Source organism: Podarcis vaucheri, assembly GCF_965113315.1.
Source record: "Podarcis vaucheri genome assembly, chromosome: 15".
NCBI lineage: Eukaryota > Metazoa > Chordata > Lepidosauria > Squamata > Lacertidae > Podarcis > Podarcis vaucheri.
In genome coordinates this window covers 4,073,563-4,093,015 of record NC_138753.1, presented here as the reverse complement: position 1 = coordinate 4,093,015, position 19,453 = coordinate 4,073,563, and the positions used below count along the sequence as shown (strand labels likewise).

Below are 19,453 nucleotides of genomic sequence, written 5' to 3'. Positions count from 1 at the left end.
GAGAGTTCCAAGGGCCAGACAGAGGCATATGGAGGGCCACACCTGACCCCCAGGCTTGAGGTTACGTCTGGTATGTTGCTTCTGGTTAGAAACAGGGTGTGTGTTGCAATCTTGAGGACTGGAAAATTTCCAAAGCCACTTATTCAACTTTCAGGAAGAGAGGTGCTGTTTCTGATCTCTGCAACCTTCTAAGTGGGGGGTGGGGGCGGGGGAGAAGAGGCAGGTGAGGAAGCGGCTGCCGCAGTTGGGGGAATCCCTTACCTACGAAGAGGACGAGGCAAGGGCCCTCGTTCAGCTGGACGGCGTTGGAGTCGGTCAGCTCCAGGACGGGTTTGGGGTGCCAGGGGAACTCCCGGCACTCGATGTCGTTCAGCACCTCCACCCGGCCTTGTCGCGTGATCACGTCCCCCTTGGGGTCCAGGACTATGAGGGTCGGGATGCCTGGGATATGGACAAAGATAAACAGCAAGGTGAGCCTCTGTGTGGGCAAGGCGCATACAAAGAGGGAGACGTGAGCCTCAGGAACAGAGCATTTGCATGCAGACGGTCCCAGCTTCAATCCCCAGGGGCTGGGCAGGACCCGTCTGAAACCCTGCACTGCCAGTCAGTGCAGGTAACACTGAGCTAGATGGACCAATGGTCTGATTTGGTATAAGGAAGTCTCTTCTGCTCTGTGGGGAAGAAAACCACAACTTAGTTGCAAAGCTCTTTACTCAGAACCATAAAGACTGCAATCTTACTGCATTTGCCCTCAGTGATGGCAGCATATAGCCCAGTCTGGCTCCTGGCTGGTCACTGTGAGAACAAGAGTAAATGATCCAGTGACCAGCCTCTTCCTATGCTGCCCTCACTCACCATTTGACTTCGCTTGCCCTCAGTGATGACATCACATAGGCAAATCCAGCCTTTGGCCTGATTCCACAGCTGGACTCTTCCGATGTTAACTTTCACATACTGAAATGTTCAGCCACTAGGGCGTTTTCCTACCCTCCTTGCCAGTCACTTTGGATCTCTGGATTGCTTTTGCTTCTCTTCAGGACCCCTGCTGCCCTGATCCCCCTGCTGCCTTGGAAAAAAAAATCTGACAGGTGTCAAGTGATGTCCTGCCTGCAGGCACCACCTGCCACTCAGCTGTCCAGGAATCAGGTTTCCCTAAATTGTGGCTAAACAGCGATGAGCCTGCCTCCTTCTCTAGTAGGCGGCGTGAAACTGGTTTCATGTAGGATAGTTAATAAAACTGGGTTTTTTTGTTTTGGGGGGTGAGGTAGGAGAAATTCATTCATGAGCAAGCTCTATGTAGCACTAAGCCAGAAGGATGGAAGTAACAAGTCAAGAGTGATGGGTGCCGCAGGGCTCAAACCGGCAGCTCACCAGGACAGGAGCTGCTTCCTTGCTTATTGAGCCCTTGCCACGCTGGCCGGTTTCGAGGACAGACGGACACCCCACCTCACCAGCCAAGGAGTCAGGTGAGCCACAGGATCACAGGAAGCTACCTTACACTGACAAACAGACCACCTTTGCAAAAAGCGAAGTCTTAAGCTTTCATAAGGACTAGGATCTTGCTTTTTAAAAAAGAAAAAAAGTATGCTATAAGTAATGTGATGACATGTGGTATATACCAGTGCATATACCGAGGGCCTTCTGGCGGTTCCCTCACTGTGAGAAGCCAAGTTACAGGGAACCAGGCAGAGGGCCTTCTCAGTAGTGGTGCCTGCCCTGTGGAACACCCTCCCACCAGATGTCAAGGAGAAAAATAACTACCAAACTTTTAGAAGACATCTGAAGGCAGCCCTGTTTAGGGAAGCTTTTAATGTTTAATAGGTTACTGTATTTTAGTGTTTTGTTGGAAGCCGCCCAGTGGCTGGGGAAACCCAGCCAGATGGGCGGGGTATAAATAAATAATAATAATAATAATTATTATTATTATTATTATTATTATTAAGAATGAATGAATAAAAAATAAATCTGAGATGGAATTTTTTTTTGAGGTGCTGAAATTGGTGAGCAACAGTTATTGTTTCTTGTTTGTGGTGCTTTATAGGCACAGCTGTTGCAATCAAGCTCTCTCAGTCAGCAGATCATGACTCTCTTAATCTCAGGGTCAAGGGTTTGGGCCCCACGTTGGGCAAAAGATTCTTGCATTGTAGGGGGTTGGAGTAGATGACCCTTGTGGTCCCTTCCAGCTCCCCAATTCTATGAGTCCTCTGGTTCTGTTTTAAATTTCAATATAATATCCTCACCCCTGGCCAAAGAATATGGAGCAGGGTTCACAGCCGGCTGTTGCCAGCCAAGTCTTTGCCAGGAATTTGCCCCACAAGCCGGCTGCCTTCAGAGCTTCCAGCTCATTCCCCACATTGTTTGCATTCTTCCTGCAACAGCTGCTTTTGTGCGGTGACCTACACCAAAAAAACACACCAAGTGATGATTTGACATGCAGGGAGAGGGGAATAAATCCCCAAACTTTGTGCTGAGAGGAAAAGCAAATTGAAAAAAAAGGCACACAGGAGCACAGGAAAGCTCAGATCTGCTGAGGAGTCTAAGTGCTGCCACTCTGCACGATACCCTGATCTGGAAGAAGGAGGAAGCCAATGACGGTGTCATGGACTAGGACCTGGGGGAAACTGGGTCTCTAATCCCTGCTCAGCCTTGAAACTCTCACTGGGTGAAAATGGGTCAGGCTAGCCAACCTTGGAGGGGCATTGTGAGGATTAAATGGGGAGAGCCATGTAATAATAATAAATAATAGTAATAATTTCAGCTCCATTAGAGATGAGAAAGGCCTAGGGAACATAAAGCATTCAGTACCACTTGGCACAAAGCCAGCTATGTTTTATTTAGAGCAGACCCACTGAAGATACACTTGGGCCCATTGATCTCATTGGGTCTACTCAAAGTAAAAAGTAGCTGGAGGCAAGCCGAAGTCTTTCCTTTCATCTACTTCACACCTGGCTTCAGGTTAGTAGTTGTTTGGGTTCTAGCAAAAGGCAAAAGATCTCTGACTAACCTTATTTTCAGGGAATGAATGAGGCCCTCCAGACCTCTCTATCTGGCCCTTGGGTCTCCCTCACAGGTCACAGCCCTCACTGTCCCTGATTCAGTATTTTTGCTGTGCTGAGAATGTGCCATTGAACTCTGAACATGCCTCTCTGCTTGCTTGGATGGAGAATTTAAGAGGGGTGGGTGTCTATAAACTAGCCCACTGTACAAATTTTTTTATTTGTTGTTCCACCCACCTTCCCCTCTGGCTCTGCCTCCCACTGGCACACGGCCCCCAGAAGCTTGTCCAGAAAGCAAAGTGGCCCTCAGGCTGAAAAAGTTTCCCTTTTTGCAATTATTTTGGCAACAGGGAACCCTGAACATAGGAACCTAGAAAGTGACCTTCTACAGAGTCAAATCACAGACCCATCTAGCTCAAGATTCTCTCTAGATGTTATTGGACTCCAACTCCCATCAGCCCCAGGCAGCTTGGCCAACAGAGAGGAATGCTGGGAGTTGTAGTTCCAACATGATGGCCTATTCCCCCCCCCCCAAAGTCTACAGCAACTAGCAATGGCTCCTCAGGGTCTCAGAGAGAGAAGGGTCTTTAACCCACCACCTGCCACCTGATTCTTTTAAAGGGAGATTATGTCAGATGCAGAACTGGTGGCTTTCAGCCTGCACCAACCACATGCTCTATCGGTGAGCTACAGCCCTTTCCAAGGTCAGGGGCTTGTGGAGATGAGGGTGGAGCCCTCCCTTCCCCAGCGCTGTGAATGGAAGCTTTCAGACACTCCCCAAATTAAGCTCTCGGGGTCTGTGTACAATTTCCTCCTGCAGATTTGATTTTCTTTTTTCCTTTTGGCAGAAAAAAAATTTAAAGTTAAAGCAAAAAACCACCTCCAGGCCAGAGGAACAAGAAAGCCTGTCGTTACCCTACTCAGGAAGGAAAACAGAACCAGACACACGCAGCCAGCTTGGGACATCTCTAGCATAGCCTTCCTCAGCCTGGTGCCCCTGCCAGGTGCTTTGGACTCCAGCAACCATCAGCCCCAGCTGGCACAGCCATATTTTGGGCTGCAGATGTCCCCCCTACTTACGCGCTACCAACTTGTGCACAGCGCTGGAATTAATTCCATTCGAACCCAGAAATGGCAAGAGAACTGGAGAGTCCTCGTGACACATGAGAAGACCCTCCTTGGAGCCCAAAGAGGACATCAGTGAGGGCAGAGGAAGCCCCAAAGAGACTGGAGGCACAGAGGAGCTTTGTTTATGCCGCTCAGACTCCCCATCTAACAACTGATGTGCAGGGTAGCGCAGCAGTCGTCTTGCTGTGTGTCCTCCAGCCTCCAGATGACCCCAATTCTAGTTGGGATGTTTTCGGATACAGTACTTTTGGTATGGATTGAAGAGAGAGCGGCAAAGAGGGTGTTTGGAGGGTGCTCCCCGCTTTACACAATTTCACTTATGCACGCAGGGCCCCAGAACGTTACCTCTGCGTTAAGTGGGGAGTCGCCTGTACAGCTCCCACCAGCCTTGTCTAACACGGGCCCAAATCTATTCCAAATAGCTCCAGTTTACTTTTGGGTGGGCTGAGAAAAAGGGGACTTTCGTGCCTCCCTAGCCATGCAAAGCCACAGCCTCTGTATACCAACATCCCACACAACGATGGTTTACAAGCTATAAGGAACACCATTTCAGATAAAACCACAGCGGACCTTGCCACCAAACTCTGCCAATTTGTCCTTACCCACAACAACTTCAAATTCGGTGATGACCTGTTCCTTCAGATCAGCAGCACAGCAATGGGCACCCGCATGGCCCCACAGTATGCCAACATCTTCATGGCAGATTTAGAACAACGTTTCCTAAACTCCTACCCACTCAAACCTCTCTTGTACCTGCGATACATTGACGATATTTTTATCATCTGGACACATGGTCAACAGACCCTGGACACCTTTCACCAGAAATTCAATGATTTTCACCCCACAATCAACCTTACAATGAATCAATCTATGCAAGAAATACATTTTTTGGACACTACTATAAAAATACAGGATGGACGCATAGACACCACCTTATACCATAAACCAACTGACCGACAAACATATCTACATGCCTCTAGCTACCATCCCAAACATACCAAACAGTCCATTGTATATAGCCAGGCACTACGTTACAGCCGCATCTGTTCCAATTCTACAGACAGAGACTCTCACCTAAGAGATCTACAGCAAACCTTTTCAGAACTAAAATACCCAGCAGATGAAGTTAGACAACAGATCAACAGAGCCAGACTGATACCCAGAGAGAACTTGCTGCAAGACAGACCCAAAAAAGAAAATAACAGAACACCACTAGTCATCACATACAGCTCCCAAGTTAAAACAGTTCAACGCATCATCAGAGATCTACAACCTCTCCTGGACAATGACAGTTCTCTTTCTCAAGCTCTGGGAGGAAGACCTTTCATTGCCTACAGACAGCCACCCAATCTTAAACAACTCCTAACCCACAATAATACTACAACCAGACTTAACACGGACACTGGCACCAGAGCCTGCAATAAACCCAGATGCCAACTTTGCTGCCACATACACCCGGACAACACCATTACTGGCCCCAACAACATCACACATACCATCTCGGGACTATTTAATTGCTCATCGTCTAACATTGTGTATGCCATCAAATGCCAACAGTGTCCTTCAGCTCTCTATATTGGACAAACAGGCCAAACCTTACGCCAAAGAATAAACGGACATAAATCTGACATCAAGAATCACAAAACAGAGAAACCAGTAGGAGAACACTTCAATCTCCCAGGACATTCTATACAAGATCTCAAAGTAGCTGTTTTACTACAAAGGAATTTCAGAAATAGACTGGAAAGAGAAGCTGCTGAATTGCAACTCATTACCAAACTTAAAACAATGGAGACACCTGGTCTGAACAGAGACATTGGATTCTTATCTCATTATATATGACTAAAAGCCACTTCTCACCTTCTCACCCCTTGCCTTTTCCTGTAAGACCTACTACAGTCGTTAAGAGTCGTCAACAGGCTCATCAGGCTCATCTCAGCTATCTGCCAATCTCCGATTCCCACCACCCTTCTGAGTAATACCCCTCCCCACCTTCTCTATATATAGAAGGATCTGGCAACTTCTGTTTCAGTGTATCTGAAGAAGTGTGCATGCACACGAAAGCTTATACCAAGAACTAACTTAGTTGGTCTTTAAGGTGCTACAGGAAGGAATTTTTTTATTTCAAGAAGAAAAGTGAAGGAGCTTTTTTCTGCTTTCTCTTCCACAGGTCACCTGCCATTAGTGGGTGGAGCCAGAGATGAAGTGGGCGGAGCAACAAATGCAAATACAAAATTTCGCTCTTTCATTCATCCAAGGAAGAAAGAGGCATGAATCAGAGTTCAATGACACATTCCCAGGGCAGGCAAAAATATTCAAGGAGGGACTTTTGCATATTCTTTGAACCGTTAAATTCCACCCACCCCCCAAGATCAAAGGTTTATTAAGCTGAATTCAAAAAATTTGTTGATAGCCCATGTAGCATCTTTTTAAAATGGTTAAATCATTGTTCCATGTCTTTTGGTTCTTGGCACGGGTGTATTGGTTTTGAGTGTTTATCATTAACTATTTCATGCTTCCTTAGAAATCCCCTAAGGTCATTAGCAGGGCACAGCGGTGAAAATGACAAAAGGAAATGAGCAAATGACAAAAGCCGAGCAAAAGGTAGCTCCAAGAAAACCTCCCTCTTGGGCAGAGTTAAAAGAAGGAGGAGAATGAGGCGAGGAATGCACAGAATGTAAGATGCTGCCTTCTACTGAGTCAGACCATCAGTCCATCTATTCTCAATAATGTCGACACTAACTGGCAGCAGCTCTCAAGGATTCCAGACTGGGACACCTTCCCAGCCCTTCCAGGAAATGTGGGAAATCGAATCTGGAACCAAGTTGAGGGTTGGTTTTTGTTTTTTTACTTTAAGACGTTTATAAGAATTTCATACAAGTACACATTTTATAAGAGTTTTACGCAAATATCCCAATAACTGGGATATAAGGAAACATAAACATTACACGTCAATACTAAACCTAATCAATGACCTTTTTGTTTTGGCACTACCTTTTCTAGCAAGGGCCACAAGTATGTTATGCATGACACATGCAATCCTAGGAACGTTAGTTTTCGAAGAGGGTTTTTGTCCCACCTTGAATGCCGTAGAGCCGGTTGAGACGTGAGCGGCGAGAATCATCAGCGTACGGGACGGCTAGCCAGGGCATCTCGCTGAAATACTGCTTGAACGATTCCTCCGACCTGGAGGGGGCGAAGCAAAAGGAGGCAGCCTTTTAACCTTTCCAGGTGGAACACCAACCCTGCAGTGCGGAACGAGGTCTGGACTGCAGCGGACAAAAGCAGTCTGGTTGCAGTAGCCTTCACAGGGCTGCTGTTGTGAAATGTGCTCTTTGTGAAGGGGGATGAAGCTGATCAGTGCTGTGGATATGGCACGGGGGACGGCCAGGCGGCAGGGCAGGGAGACTGTGTGCGCCCTATGATTTATAAAAGCGTAACAACCATATTCTCCTGCCTACCTAGCAGTTTGAAAGCACCTCAAAGTGCAAGTAGATAAATAGCTACCACTCCGGCGGGAAGGTAAATGGTGTTTCCATGCGCTGCTCTGGTTCTCCAGAAGCGGCTTAGTCATGCTGGCCACACGACCCGGAAGCTGTACACCGGCTCCCTCGGCCAGTAAAGTGAGATGAGCACCGCAACCCCAGAGTCGGTTACAACTGGACCTAATGGTCAGGGGTCCCTTTACCTTTTAACAACCATATTAAGGTTGATACTAAGGAAACTTATCCATCCATCACTCTGGGGCCAGACACTCCAGCAATGGTTCCCCGCCCCCAAGTGTACTTTCCCCACTGTAATGAGGACTAGAAACTTGCTCTTCTTCATATACTGTATATATAAATAAAGCAGGGATGTATGGGATGCAGTTTCTAAAAAAAAAACCAACGTCTGTAAAATTGTGGGATATATAAAAACGCTGCCTAGCAGGTGCCACAGGGATTCTAAAAGCCACAGGAAGAGGCCTTGCACAATGGAAATGTAGTGCTAAGGCTGTCTGCTGAGTTTGGATTTGAACGCCAGGAGCTGAGCAGGACCCCTGATCTCAAAGCCACACTGCAACTCATTGGAAAAGGGCACCCAACTTTACTGGTATCTGTTGCTGTCTTTGAATTCCTTTTACTGTAGATGGGTTTTGTTAATCTGCAGCTGAGAGCCATTTGTTGCATTAGATTCCATCCCTTCCTTTGCTCCTGACTACCCTCCTGATGGGACGCGGGTGGCGCTGTGGGTTAAACCACAGAGCCTAGGACTTGCCGGTCGGTGGTTCGAATCCCCGCGACGGGGTGAGCTTCTGTTGCTCAGTCCCAGCTCCTGCCAACCTAGCAGTTTGAAAGCACATCAAAGTGCAAGTAGATAAATAGGTACCACTCCGGAGGGAAGGTAAACAGCATTTCCGTGTGCTGCTCTGGTTCGCCAGAAGCGGCTTAGTCATGCTGGCCACATGACCCAGAAGCTGTACGCCAGCTCCCAATAAAGCGAGATGAGCGCCGCAACCCCAGAGTCGGTCACGACTGTACCTAATGGTCAGGGGTCCTTTACCCTCCTGATGTTTCCCTTGCTCTGCAAGCTCTTCCTTGGGTGTTTCTGGCTCTGCTCTCAAATTCTCTCTCTCTCTCTCCATGCCTGCCTTACCAATCCCGGATTACCTTCTAGGAACTAAACTTTGGCACCTCTGTAGTGAGGACACAGAACCTCTCCAACAGGTAACAAGCCTGGGAAAATATGTACGCAAGTGCTTATGTGTCAAGGGCCAGAGCTCTGTAGCTTAACATTTCACCAGGCAATGGATCACACGCACCTTCGAACTGTATCTTAGGGACTAGAAACCGTGCTTTAAGAAAATCAAATGCTGAGGCTCTCAGAATGCTTGATTCCACACTCAGAGCTCCGCTAATGACATACAGCCCCTGCTCCTGCCCCGCCTGCTTCTGGCCCCCGCTTCCCCAGTGCCACGGACCACGTGCCAATCCATTCTGACTGGCCAATAGCCAATCGCCTTTCATTCCCACGCCCTGTCCCTTCCCCACCAAGTGTAGCAGGAGCTGGTTCCAATGGCAGAGAGGCAGCTCTTACCTGTCTGCACTGACAAAGACGATCTCGAATTTATGACCGGATTCCTTGATCTTACGATAGGATTCCACTAGTACCCGGGTGAGGCTTCTGCAGGGTGGGCACTGCAAAAGAAATAGCATGGGGAAGGTGGTACATTACTATTACACAGGCAGCCTCATGGCGAGTGGGAACTGCCTACGGGGAAAGGGTTTGGGCAACTGGGAGCAAGTGCTTTTCTCCCCTTCAGGCTCTCCACATGCCAAAAATGACTTAAGTAGGTATGTGTAGGCAGGCAGGTTGCATAACAAGAAACGCTGTGGACTACAACCCTCAGCACAGGTAAAGCCGGTGCAAATAAAGGATTTAACAAATGTTGAGCAAAAGATTCCTGAACTGCAGGGGGTTGGACTAGATGACCCTTATGGTCCCTTCCAACTCTACAATGCTAGGATTGTATGAAAACACTCCAAATGCCCTTCATATACAGTGGTACCTCGGGTTACATACGCTTCAGGTTACAGGCTCTGGCGGTGCGGCAGCAGCAGGAGGACCCATTGGCTAAAGTGGTGCTTCAGGTTAAAAACAGTTTCAGGTTAAGAACGGACCTCCGGAACGAATTGAGTAGTTAACCCGAGGTACCACTGTACATTGTTGAGGGATGCTGGCAGTCACAGCTGCTGTACAAAAGGAGTCTGAATCATAACAAAACTTTCTGAGTCACAAACCATACAAAAATCCCTGCTATTAATTAAAAATAGACTTCTTCCCATTACAGTGGATGCTCGGGTTGCAAATGTGATCCATGCGGGAGGCACGTTCGCAACCCGCAGCACTGCGTCTGCATACATGTGGGTCGCGATTTAGTGCTTCTGGGCATGCGCAAAGAACGATTTAGCACTTCTGTGCATGCGCAAGCACCGAAACCTGGAAGTAATCCATTCTGGTACTTCCAGGTTTGGTGTGGTGCGCAACCCGAAAACGCACAACCTGAAGCGTCTGTAACCCGAGGTACTACTGTACAATCACTAATTATTCTTTACTTATAATTCATCACTACGTTAGTCAATACATGGCTCTGCTTATGATGACTCAGTTGTAAGGGGAAGGCACTCTGCACATGCTCGCATGCACCCTTGAGCTCCATTCGCCACCCACACCCCCAAAGTGGTAAAGTTAAGAGCATAGCTCACCCAGTGTGCAGAGAAGTAAACGCCAACGTAGGAGCCCTCAAGGGTGCTGCTCTCCTGGGTCTGGCCGTTATTTCGGAGGAGAGGCCCAGCAACCACGTCGCCGAATGGCCGGGCCCCCCAAGGGAACTCCAAACCTGGAGCAGGAGCGGGAGGAGCATAGCATAAAGCAGAGAAACGACTAACAACATCACAGCAGCACCCCATCTGTCTCGACCTGTATCCCCTCCAAAATGGTGTCTGCCATCATGCAGGCCCATGACTGGTGTCATTGCAGGAAAGTGCATTGTGGGAAATAAATATGGCAGCTAGGTTCAGTTGCCAAGCACTGCTTAAACCCTCACAATGGCCCAGGAGATGGAGAAGGCAATTGGCCCACACTTAATCCTCAATGGCATCTCCACGTGGGGCTGAGAAAGACTCCCTGCCCCAAACCCTGGAGAGCTGCTGCCAGTCAGTGTAGACAAAACTGAGCTAGATAAACCACTCCTTATATTGAGATTCTAATTAAATCAGCCTGTAATTCTGAACAATGAGGACTGGAATCTTGCTTTGTTCTTAGGAGAAGAGCTGGAGCTTCCTATGCCTCCAAGAAGTCTTCGGTGAGGTTCGCCTGAGTGCATCGGCTTGCCTCAATCTCTGCCATACTCTCAGAAAAGGGCAACCGTGACCCACGAGAGGCAATGATGCAAAGATTCCCTTTGGCGTGACAAGCGAGAGCATTAAACACACAGCCTTACCTTCTGGGTCATCTCGAATTACCAAGAGGCCGTTCCGGCACACAACCTTTCCTGTAGTGGCATCTATAAATATCAGCGAGGGAATGTTGGACACTCGGAACTTGTTCCAGAGTTTCAACTGGAGGGAGGGGGGAAAAGAGAGAGAGAGAGAGAGAGAGATGCGGTAATGAACTGCAAAAACAAGGAGTGAAGTTATACTTAGAATCCTCTTGCCCCTTCCACTCTCCCTCCTCCCAGTTGCTGCCTCATGGTTGAAAAGCTCAGACTGTAAGCACCTTGCAGCAGGGACCTAACTGGCTTTTCCGGTTACAACCAGAGGCCATTTTGAATCGAGATGGTGCGCGTAACTGTTCAAAGCAGCGATGATTTTAATAAACAAATTCAAAACCACACGGATTATTTTGGGTTTCTTAGATGCCCCAAGCGGCGCCAGGTATGATAAATTAAAATTAAAAAAAAATAAGGTAAAAAGAACAAATGAAGAGACCTGCTGGATTAAGCCAATGGCACACCTAGTCTTCTCACAGTGGCCAATCAGATGCCCACAAGCAGAACTCTGCCCACTCATGAATGGCAGCAACTGGTATTCAGAGGCATGTACTAACTGCCTCCAGCAATGGGAGTGGAGCATAGCTCTCGCAGCCATCAACAGCGTATCCTCCATGATTTGTTCAATCAGTACAGTAACGCTGTACTGTTTTTAACACTGATTGGGAGCCGCCCAGAGTGGCTGGGGAAACTCAGCCAGATGGGCGGGGTATAAATAATAAATATTATTATTATTATTATTAATTATTATTATTATTATTATTATTATTATTATTATTATTATTATTATCTTCTTTCAAAGCCATCCAAGCTGGTGGCCATTGCTGCCTCCCCTGGCAACAAGTTCCACTGTTTAACTATGTGCAAGCTTTTCTCTAGTCACTCTCCCCATGCCATGCATAACATGTCGGATGGCGGTGATACTTGAAAACGCACCATTTGAAATCGTTGGCCTTCCACCAACATGATTGTATGAGCCATGTGCAGATTCACTCAGAATTGATTCATGAGCAAAGACAACAGCCCTGCCAGGTGGTCAGTTCAATCTCGTAAAACTTCAGCTGCAGGAGCTGAAGCAAGGTGGGGTTGCGGGGAAGGCCATACTCTGGAAAACGCAGTCCTCACTCAACCAATCGCTCACCCTGACAACAGCAGGCCTGCACTTTAAAACATTCCCAGAGCCAAAAGGGGCTTTTTAATGGAGTTTCCGCAGTCTTTAGAGGAGCTTCGGAATGTGTTTGCAAAGGCTCTGGACGGAGTGTCCACTTAAAGGCGGCTAAAGCCTTCTGTTTATTTGGCCGGGCTTTGCAGCCCTTGAGACCCAGAGGAAGGGCGGCTGGGGTTGCATCAGCTTTCCTTGGCTTGGAGACAGGCGAGCGGGTTTCTCCTCCCGTTACAAGTCAAGCGATGTGGCAGCAGCTCAGATGCTTAAGTGAGCTGGAGAGGGCCTGCGCAGCTGGATCTCAGGAGGGTCAAGAGAGAAAAAAGGGTCAGTTTTGCCAGAGAGAGGGAGAGAGAAGAGACGGAGGAGGGTGGAGAAGGAAGGGGAACCAGGCAGCCAAGAAGATCAAGTGGGGGAAATAAGCTCCACATTTGCTCCATTCACTAAAAGGATTGATGCTGAGGTCGCGTCAAACCCAAGTTCTTACTAGGCTGGGAGGCTGAAGCTGCTGTCTTTCTGAAACCAAGTGCTCTGCTGCAACCAAACAATGCAATTCAACGCCCGCAAGCTTCACTCAGCATTGTGTCAGCAAATAACACTTACAATCTGAACTGTATGGAATTCAAACTGTAACACACTAAAATACGAGAAATAAAAGAAGAATTTTTTTTTCCAAAAAAACCTCAAAACATACAGCATCTAGCACAGGGTAGGACAATTGTTATTAACAGGCAGAACAAAAAAAATTCAAGTGGTCCACGGGGCAGGGGAAGTTAAGGGAATCAATGCCTTGATAGAAAGAAGTATGTGTCATTTGGACTACTGCAGGGGTAAGCAAAGGATAAACTTTCCTTCTTTTTTCCCTCTCCCCACCTTATCCGTTTTTCCTTTTGTGTCACGTCCTTTTAGAATGCAAGCTGGTTTTATTTAGACTGATTTGTAAGCAGCTCTGTAAGCTTTTCTGGCTAAGCAGCGGCATATAAATGCTTTCGATAAATGGTCCAACTTTCTAGTCATGATTGATATGGCAGAGAATACATGAGCAGTGGTTATTTCCTCTCAGCCTTGCAGGCTGAATTCTCCCAGCTGTTCTTACAGCAACCCTGGAAGTTAGACTACTATCCAACCCTCCACCCAGCACCACCAGACCACAGCAACCCATGGCACTGGAAACCTGCAGGCTAGACTACTGCTGTGCAATATATATGGGGCTGCCTTTGAAGGTGGAAAGAGTAAATCAAATTGTCAGTCTCTAGCAGCCACCCTGTGGGTTAAACCACAGAGCCTAGGACTTGCCGATCAGAAGGTCGGCGGTTCGAATCCCCGCGACGGGGTGAGTTCCTGCTGCTCGGCCGCTGCTCCTGCCAACCTAGCAGTTCGAAAGAACGTCAAAGTGCAAGTAGATAAATAGGTACTGTTGTGGTGGGAAGATAAACGGTGTTTCCGTGCACTGCTCTGGTTCGCCAGAAGTGGCTTAGTCATGCTGGCCACATGACCCAGAAGCTGTACGCCGGCTCCCTCGGCCAATACAGCGAGATAAGTGCTGCAACCCCAGAGTCGGTCACGACTGGACCTAATGGTCAGGGGTCCCTTTAGCTTTAGCTTTAGCAGACACCCTAGCTTGGTCCCTAAGATATGTAAAAATGGAAGTTCCAAACAAGGCATGCTGAAATTCCTACAGTTGAGCCATTTTCACTATAATCCCCCCAGAGACCTTTTTTTTGGGGGGGGGGGACAACACAGCAGGAATTCCTCCAGCAGAACCCAAACTCCAGTGGCTTATTCCGTCATTGTTCCCTGAGCATACTAGAGGGATGCCAAGATCCCTCTCACTCCGTCTTTTCTGGAGGCTGGAGAGATTCCTGCACTTTTTTAAAAAAATTAGCTGTTCCCGTTAAAAAGGAAAAAAGGTCTCATCCAATATTGCTAAAAAAACTCAGAGAACAGGGTGTGTTCTCCCTCCCCACTTCAACTCTTTCCGTTGCTAAGCTACAATGATCGCTTCAACAGCTAAACACTCTTGTAGCTTGTGGTCTGAAAACACCACAGCTCATAGCTGGTGCAATCCTGACAGTATCAGTCTCGCAGGGGGAAAGAGGGCAGGCTTCAGGAAGCTATCCGCAAGCCTTGCAAGCCCGGTGGGAGTTCCCACGGGCTCCCAAGGCTTGCGGGCAGCAGCCTGCAGCCCAAAGCACGGGGCGCGCTGCACAGCGCGCCCCACGTTTCGGTCCCCTGACCTGGTTTGGAGGCTGGCGGGGGGAGAAGCGCGCTTCTCCCCGCCGGCAGCCCCACAAGCTCCGGGGACAGCGGGGAGGTGCAGCGCCGCCATCGCGCAGTTCCCCGACTTGGTTTGGGCTTCAGGCAGATATCCGCTAGCTGTGGGAGCCCGGCGGGAAGTCGCGCCGGTCTCCCAAGGCTTGCGGAGAGCTGCCTGTTCTGGGGGCTGGGGTCGGGGGAAGCTCGGGCTTCCCCCGCCCCAGCTCCGTGCCTGGGGGGGGAATTTCCCCCCCTTTATTTCCCCCCAAAAAAAACTAGGTGCGTCCTATGGGCCGGTGCATCCTATGGGGCAAAAAATACGGTATATATCTGTTGTTGACTTTGCGTTCATATTGAAGTTGTATTTTTTTTGTAGATGCATAAAACTTTTTTTTTAAAAAAAGTTTTTAAAATGGTATCAGGGAGGGGCAGTTACTTCCCCGAACATGTCCCTTGAGCCACCTTTTTTTAAAAAACACAGACTAAGAAAGCCATTTCCAGAACTATCCCAGATGCAAGAGATTTTTCTGCTTCTAATTTTCTTTGAAATAAACATTTAAAGAAATTTTTTTGGGGGGTGGGAGGAAGAGAGAAAGCACAGAGGTGTCTTGCTGCTTTGGAATGAAAGCTCAGCTGTTTTCAAGCTTCTCAAGAGGCTTTTTTTGTGCTGGGGGGCGGGGGGGGGTAAGAGCTTAACCATAATGGTAACAGATCTTTTCTTCTGTTAATTCTCTTTGCAGCAACCATCACTGGCCAGGCGGGAGAAAGCGGATTTGGTCTCGTCAAGGTGTCCAGAGAGACCTCCGAGGAGACAGCCTGAGATCTTGCATGCTGACAAAGCCCGGATAGGGCAAGCGGGGTGGGGAGCTTAGTATGAGCCAGCCAGCTTCAACGAGGAAAGAAAACAACTCCGGAAAAGAAAAAGGGTGAGGGGACACTTGGGTGTGGAAGGAGAGGCCAGGAGAATCAAATGGAGAAAGGGGTAGGGGAGGAATTTGGGAGAAGGGTTCTGTCCAACGACATTCACACGCTGGGTGCAGGTCTCCTGACAACTCTCAGCCTCTTTAACAAGCTAGCATTCCCTTTAAACATGCCAGGCAAGAGGGGTTAGGATTGGCGTCCTGGGCCACATTCACACCACATGTTTTAAATGATGCCACTTTAAACAGCCATGGCTCCCCCCAAAGTATTCTGGGAGCTGCAGTTTGCTAAGGGTGCTGGGAGTTGTGAGGAGACACCCCAACTCTCCTCGCAGAGACACAATTCCCAGAACGACTTAAAGATCAATCCCTCGTCACAGGAAACGCTAGGACCTGTAGCTCTGGGAGGTAAGTAGAAGTCTCCTAACCACTCTGTGCACCCTTTACGAACTACAGCTCCCAGGAATCTCAGTTTGAAACCATACCAAACCTTGCTTAGCTTGGCAAATCCGCTAGCAGCTGTATCAGGGTCGCCATATTTCAAAAAGTGAAAATCTGGACACAACACAGTTGCTGAACTTTTTTCCCCCCCAAGCGAAATCTTTCCACTTTCCACTGTTTCCGATGGCCGAATCCTGGCTATGTTTGGGAAATTCTGAACACATGGCAATGCTTCTTATATATCTGCTCAAGCCCAACAGTAGGCAGAGCCAAAGACAATGACAGGCAGAGCCAACTGAAGTCTGGTTTTGTCCCCATACTGCTTCCTGCTGAGTTCTGTTGGGGGGGGTGTGAAATCAGATTAAGGAGGAGGAGGATGACAGCAGATTCTGAGCTGGTTGCAAGTGTGGTGTAGTGGTTAGAGTGTAGGACTAGGACCTCAGAGACCAAGGTTCAAATCCCCCAGTCGGCCATGAAACTCCCTGGATATGACCTTGGGGGCCAGTCACTGTCTCTCTCAGCCTCACAGGGTCGTTCTGGGGATTAAACGAGGACAGGGAGAACCATGTATGCCACCTTGAGCTCCTTGGAGGGAATGTAGTAAGCAAATAAAAAGTCCATAGCCGAGCATGTAAGCTGCCCACGTCGGGTGGAAAACACAGAGCGAAAGTAAGCCAAGGGGCCTTCCCCCAGGAAATGGCTTCGGAGATCGTAGCCACAACATGAATCACAAACACCCAGGGTGGTGTGTAAACAACAACAACAAGAAAATAAGAAACAGACGTAAACCCCCCCTCTCCTCCGAACGCGTGCACAAACACACACCCCCTCCATGGATCACAGTGAACTTGGCTCCACGCACCGTTTTCTTTTGATTTGTTTGGATACCACTGCAGCGAGCGCCAGGAAAAATCTGTCCGATTTGTCATAACAAACCAAAGGTAAACAGAAAAGCATTAGCCAATTAAGCAGGAATGTGGCGTCTTAGGACGGGGAGGTGGTGGCGGCTGCTCGTTGCCAACCAGGGCCGCTTCTACGGGAGGGAAGGGCACAATAGCGGGGTCGGTGAGCAGAGGACAGCGTCCCTGGGAAGCAGAGAGGGGAGTCTCACTGGACCCGATGAGCTGTTTGCAGCGGGACTCTTTGCGAGGGTTTAATGCCACCTGCCGCAGAGGGAAGGCCCAGACGGGGAGGGCAGGCGGCTGACAGATGCCCTCCCTGGGGACCTTGGACTTACAACTTGGAGGGATGCCTAGGAAGCCAAAGCCAGACCACAGAGAGAGAGAAGGCCAGGCCAGGTGGCTGAATGGGGCCTTTCCGCTTGCGTCTGATTTAACAGAGGCTTTCGGCATCCGCTCCAGGGTAGGATAGAAGGGGAGATTTATGGAGGGCTGGAAAAGGAGAATCCAAAGTACCGTGGATAATTCTTTTTTGGAGACTCAGCAAGCCAAGCCCCTGAATCTCCCTAGACTTTTCCCCAACCTTCACAAAATCCTCCAGGGGAGGAAGAGAAATGTTTCTAGTCCATAAGAAATGCGCCTGGCCTACACTCAAGGTCAGTATCATCACAGAGCAGCACACTGAGGGCCTCAAAGGCAGAAAAGAAACAGCAGAGGCATCTTGAAAACTTTTGCAGACTCCACAACTGGGAGGCAATAATGTAAGAATAACATTGCTGGATCAGACCCAGAGGCTGTTGGAACTCCAACATCCTGTTCTCACAGAGAGACACGAGCGCACCAACAGCCCTTTCCCCATTTGTGATTCAGCGGGTAAATTCAGGGATAGACTGCTCCTAAACTGGGAGGTTCCACATAGCCATTGTGACTAGTAGCCATTGATGAGGCTTCTCCTCCTCCATCTTTGCTGTATCCCCTCTGAAAGCCATCTAAACCTGGCAATGTTCCCCACATGTTGCAGCCATGAGTTCCACAAGTGTGTTGGGTTGTGTGTCCTGAACGCCCCGGCCTTGAGTTTCTCTGGATTGACTCCCGAGTTGGAAAGTGTTACAGGAGAAATACTTCTCTTCCCCCCTCCCTATTAATCTGATAAACAAGAGTTCCACACCATTTTTCACAAGTCGTATAAAAAGTGGAAGTCAAAGTGTTGGCAGGTTGCAACACCCACCATGGCATACAGGAGAGACATATTTTGTTGCAGTTGGGGCAGAGGAAGGCGTCCAGTTGTGCTGCTGCAGATGCGTTTCTTCTCTCTGCGCTCCTCCCAGCAGTCATTTCTCCTCCGGTCACTGCTACAGATACACGACCTGACTGCCTATCTCCAGGCACTGTGGTCGTCTGCAAGGGAATCCCACAGGGCAGAGTTGATGTTGCCAGCCTTTGTGTCACGTTTGCAGACATTTCTGTAGTGCAGAGTTGGTCTGCCAACGGGCCTGGTGCCTGAAGCGTCTCCTTGGGGATCCTGCCATCTTCCATTCTGTGAACATGACCAAGCCAGTGTAGACGTCGCTAAGACAGGACTGCAAACATGTTGGGAATGTGGGACTGGGAGAACACCTCTTTCTTTGAGTTTCTGTCCTGCCCTGTGGTGCTCAAAATCTTCCTGGCGCAGCGCATGTGGAAGGGCTTCAGGCATTGCTCCTGGTGGGTGTAAGTTGCCCACAACTTGCCTCCATAAAGCAGCATGCTCAAAACGCAAGCCTAGTAGAGCTTCATCTTGCTATTGGTCGTCAGCATCACATTCCCCCATACCCTTTTGGAGAAGCGACCTATTCCCATAGCTGCCTTGCCAATACGCTTGTCCAGCTCACCACTGATAGAGAAGTTGCTGGTTATGGTGGAGCCCGAGTAGACAAAATCATCTATCACCTCAAGTGTGTGGTCACCAATGCTGATGTGTGGAGGTGCTGACCCAGGATGTTAACTACACAAGAAAACAAACGCCATGGAGCAGACCTAGAAGGTGCGTGTATAGAAAGTAGCCCAAGGCACAAAGGTAGACATTTCCCTTCATTGCTCCACTCACTTTCCCCTCTGACCCCGCCCACCACTGGTACGTGGCCCTTGGAAGGTTTCCCAGGTAGAAATGTGGTCCTCAGATTGAAGAAGGTTCCAGAACATTCAGATTGACTTTCTTTTCCTGATCCAGCGAGGAAGTCCCCACATTCAGATATTACAAACATATTCCTAGCCTGGTTACTTGGGAGGCAACTGGTGCTTGTCACAGGCAACCAAAGGCCACTTTTTAAAATATAGCCAGCCTCCTAGGTCTGATTGAGCACAGGGAAGCAAAACTCCCCAAGATCCAAGGGTGAACTGACAGCTAACCCCTTAAATCTTCAGATATGCAATACCCAGGTCTGGAGGAATTGGGGAGAAGCTACAATTTTGTCTCTCTCTCTCTCCCCCCGTTCCCCTCCCCTCCCCCCAAAGATAATTAAAGTCAGTACATTCCGGATTCAAAGAGGCTCTTGCAAGCTCTGACAATCCCGACCTATAGCAGAAAAGCAGGCAGGCAACAGTTGGAGCCAGAAGGTCTATTGAATGCATCCAGACACCGT

General features: G+C 48.7%; 1 protein-coding gene across 1 annotated transcript in view; it reads right to left on the bottom strand.

Moving 5' to 3' along the window:
- The window catches only part of NXN (nucleoredoxin), a 70,199-nt gene that overhangs the window by 15,780 nt on the left and 34,966 nt on the right, over positions 1-19,453 (bottom strand). Inside the window, exons 2-6 of the mRNA XM_082201864.1 lie at positions 11,107-11,224; positions 10,370-10,503; positions 9,201-9,301; positions 7,204-7,310; positions 262-441 (exon numbers count right to left, since the gene is read on the bottom strand). Coding sequence (XP_082057990.1) covers positions 262-441; positions 7,204-7,310; positions 9,201-9,301; positions 10,370-10,503; positions 11,107-11,224 — 640 coding nt within the window. The remainder of the gene's footprint in view (positions 1-261; positions 442-7,203; positions 7,311-9,200; positions 9,302-10,369; positions 10,504-11,106; positions 11,225-19,453) is intronic.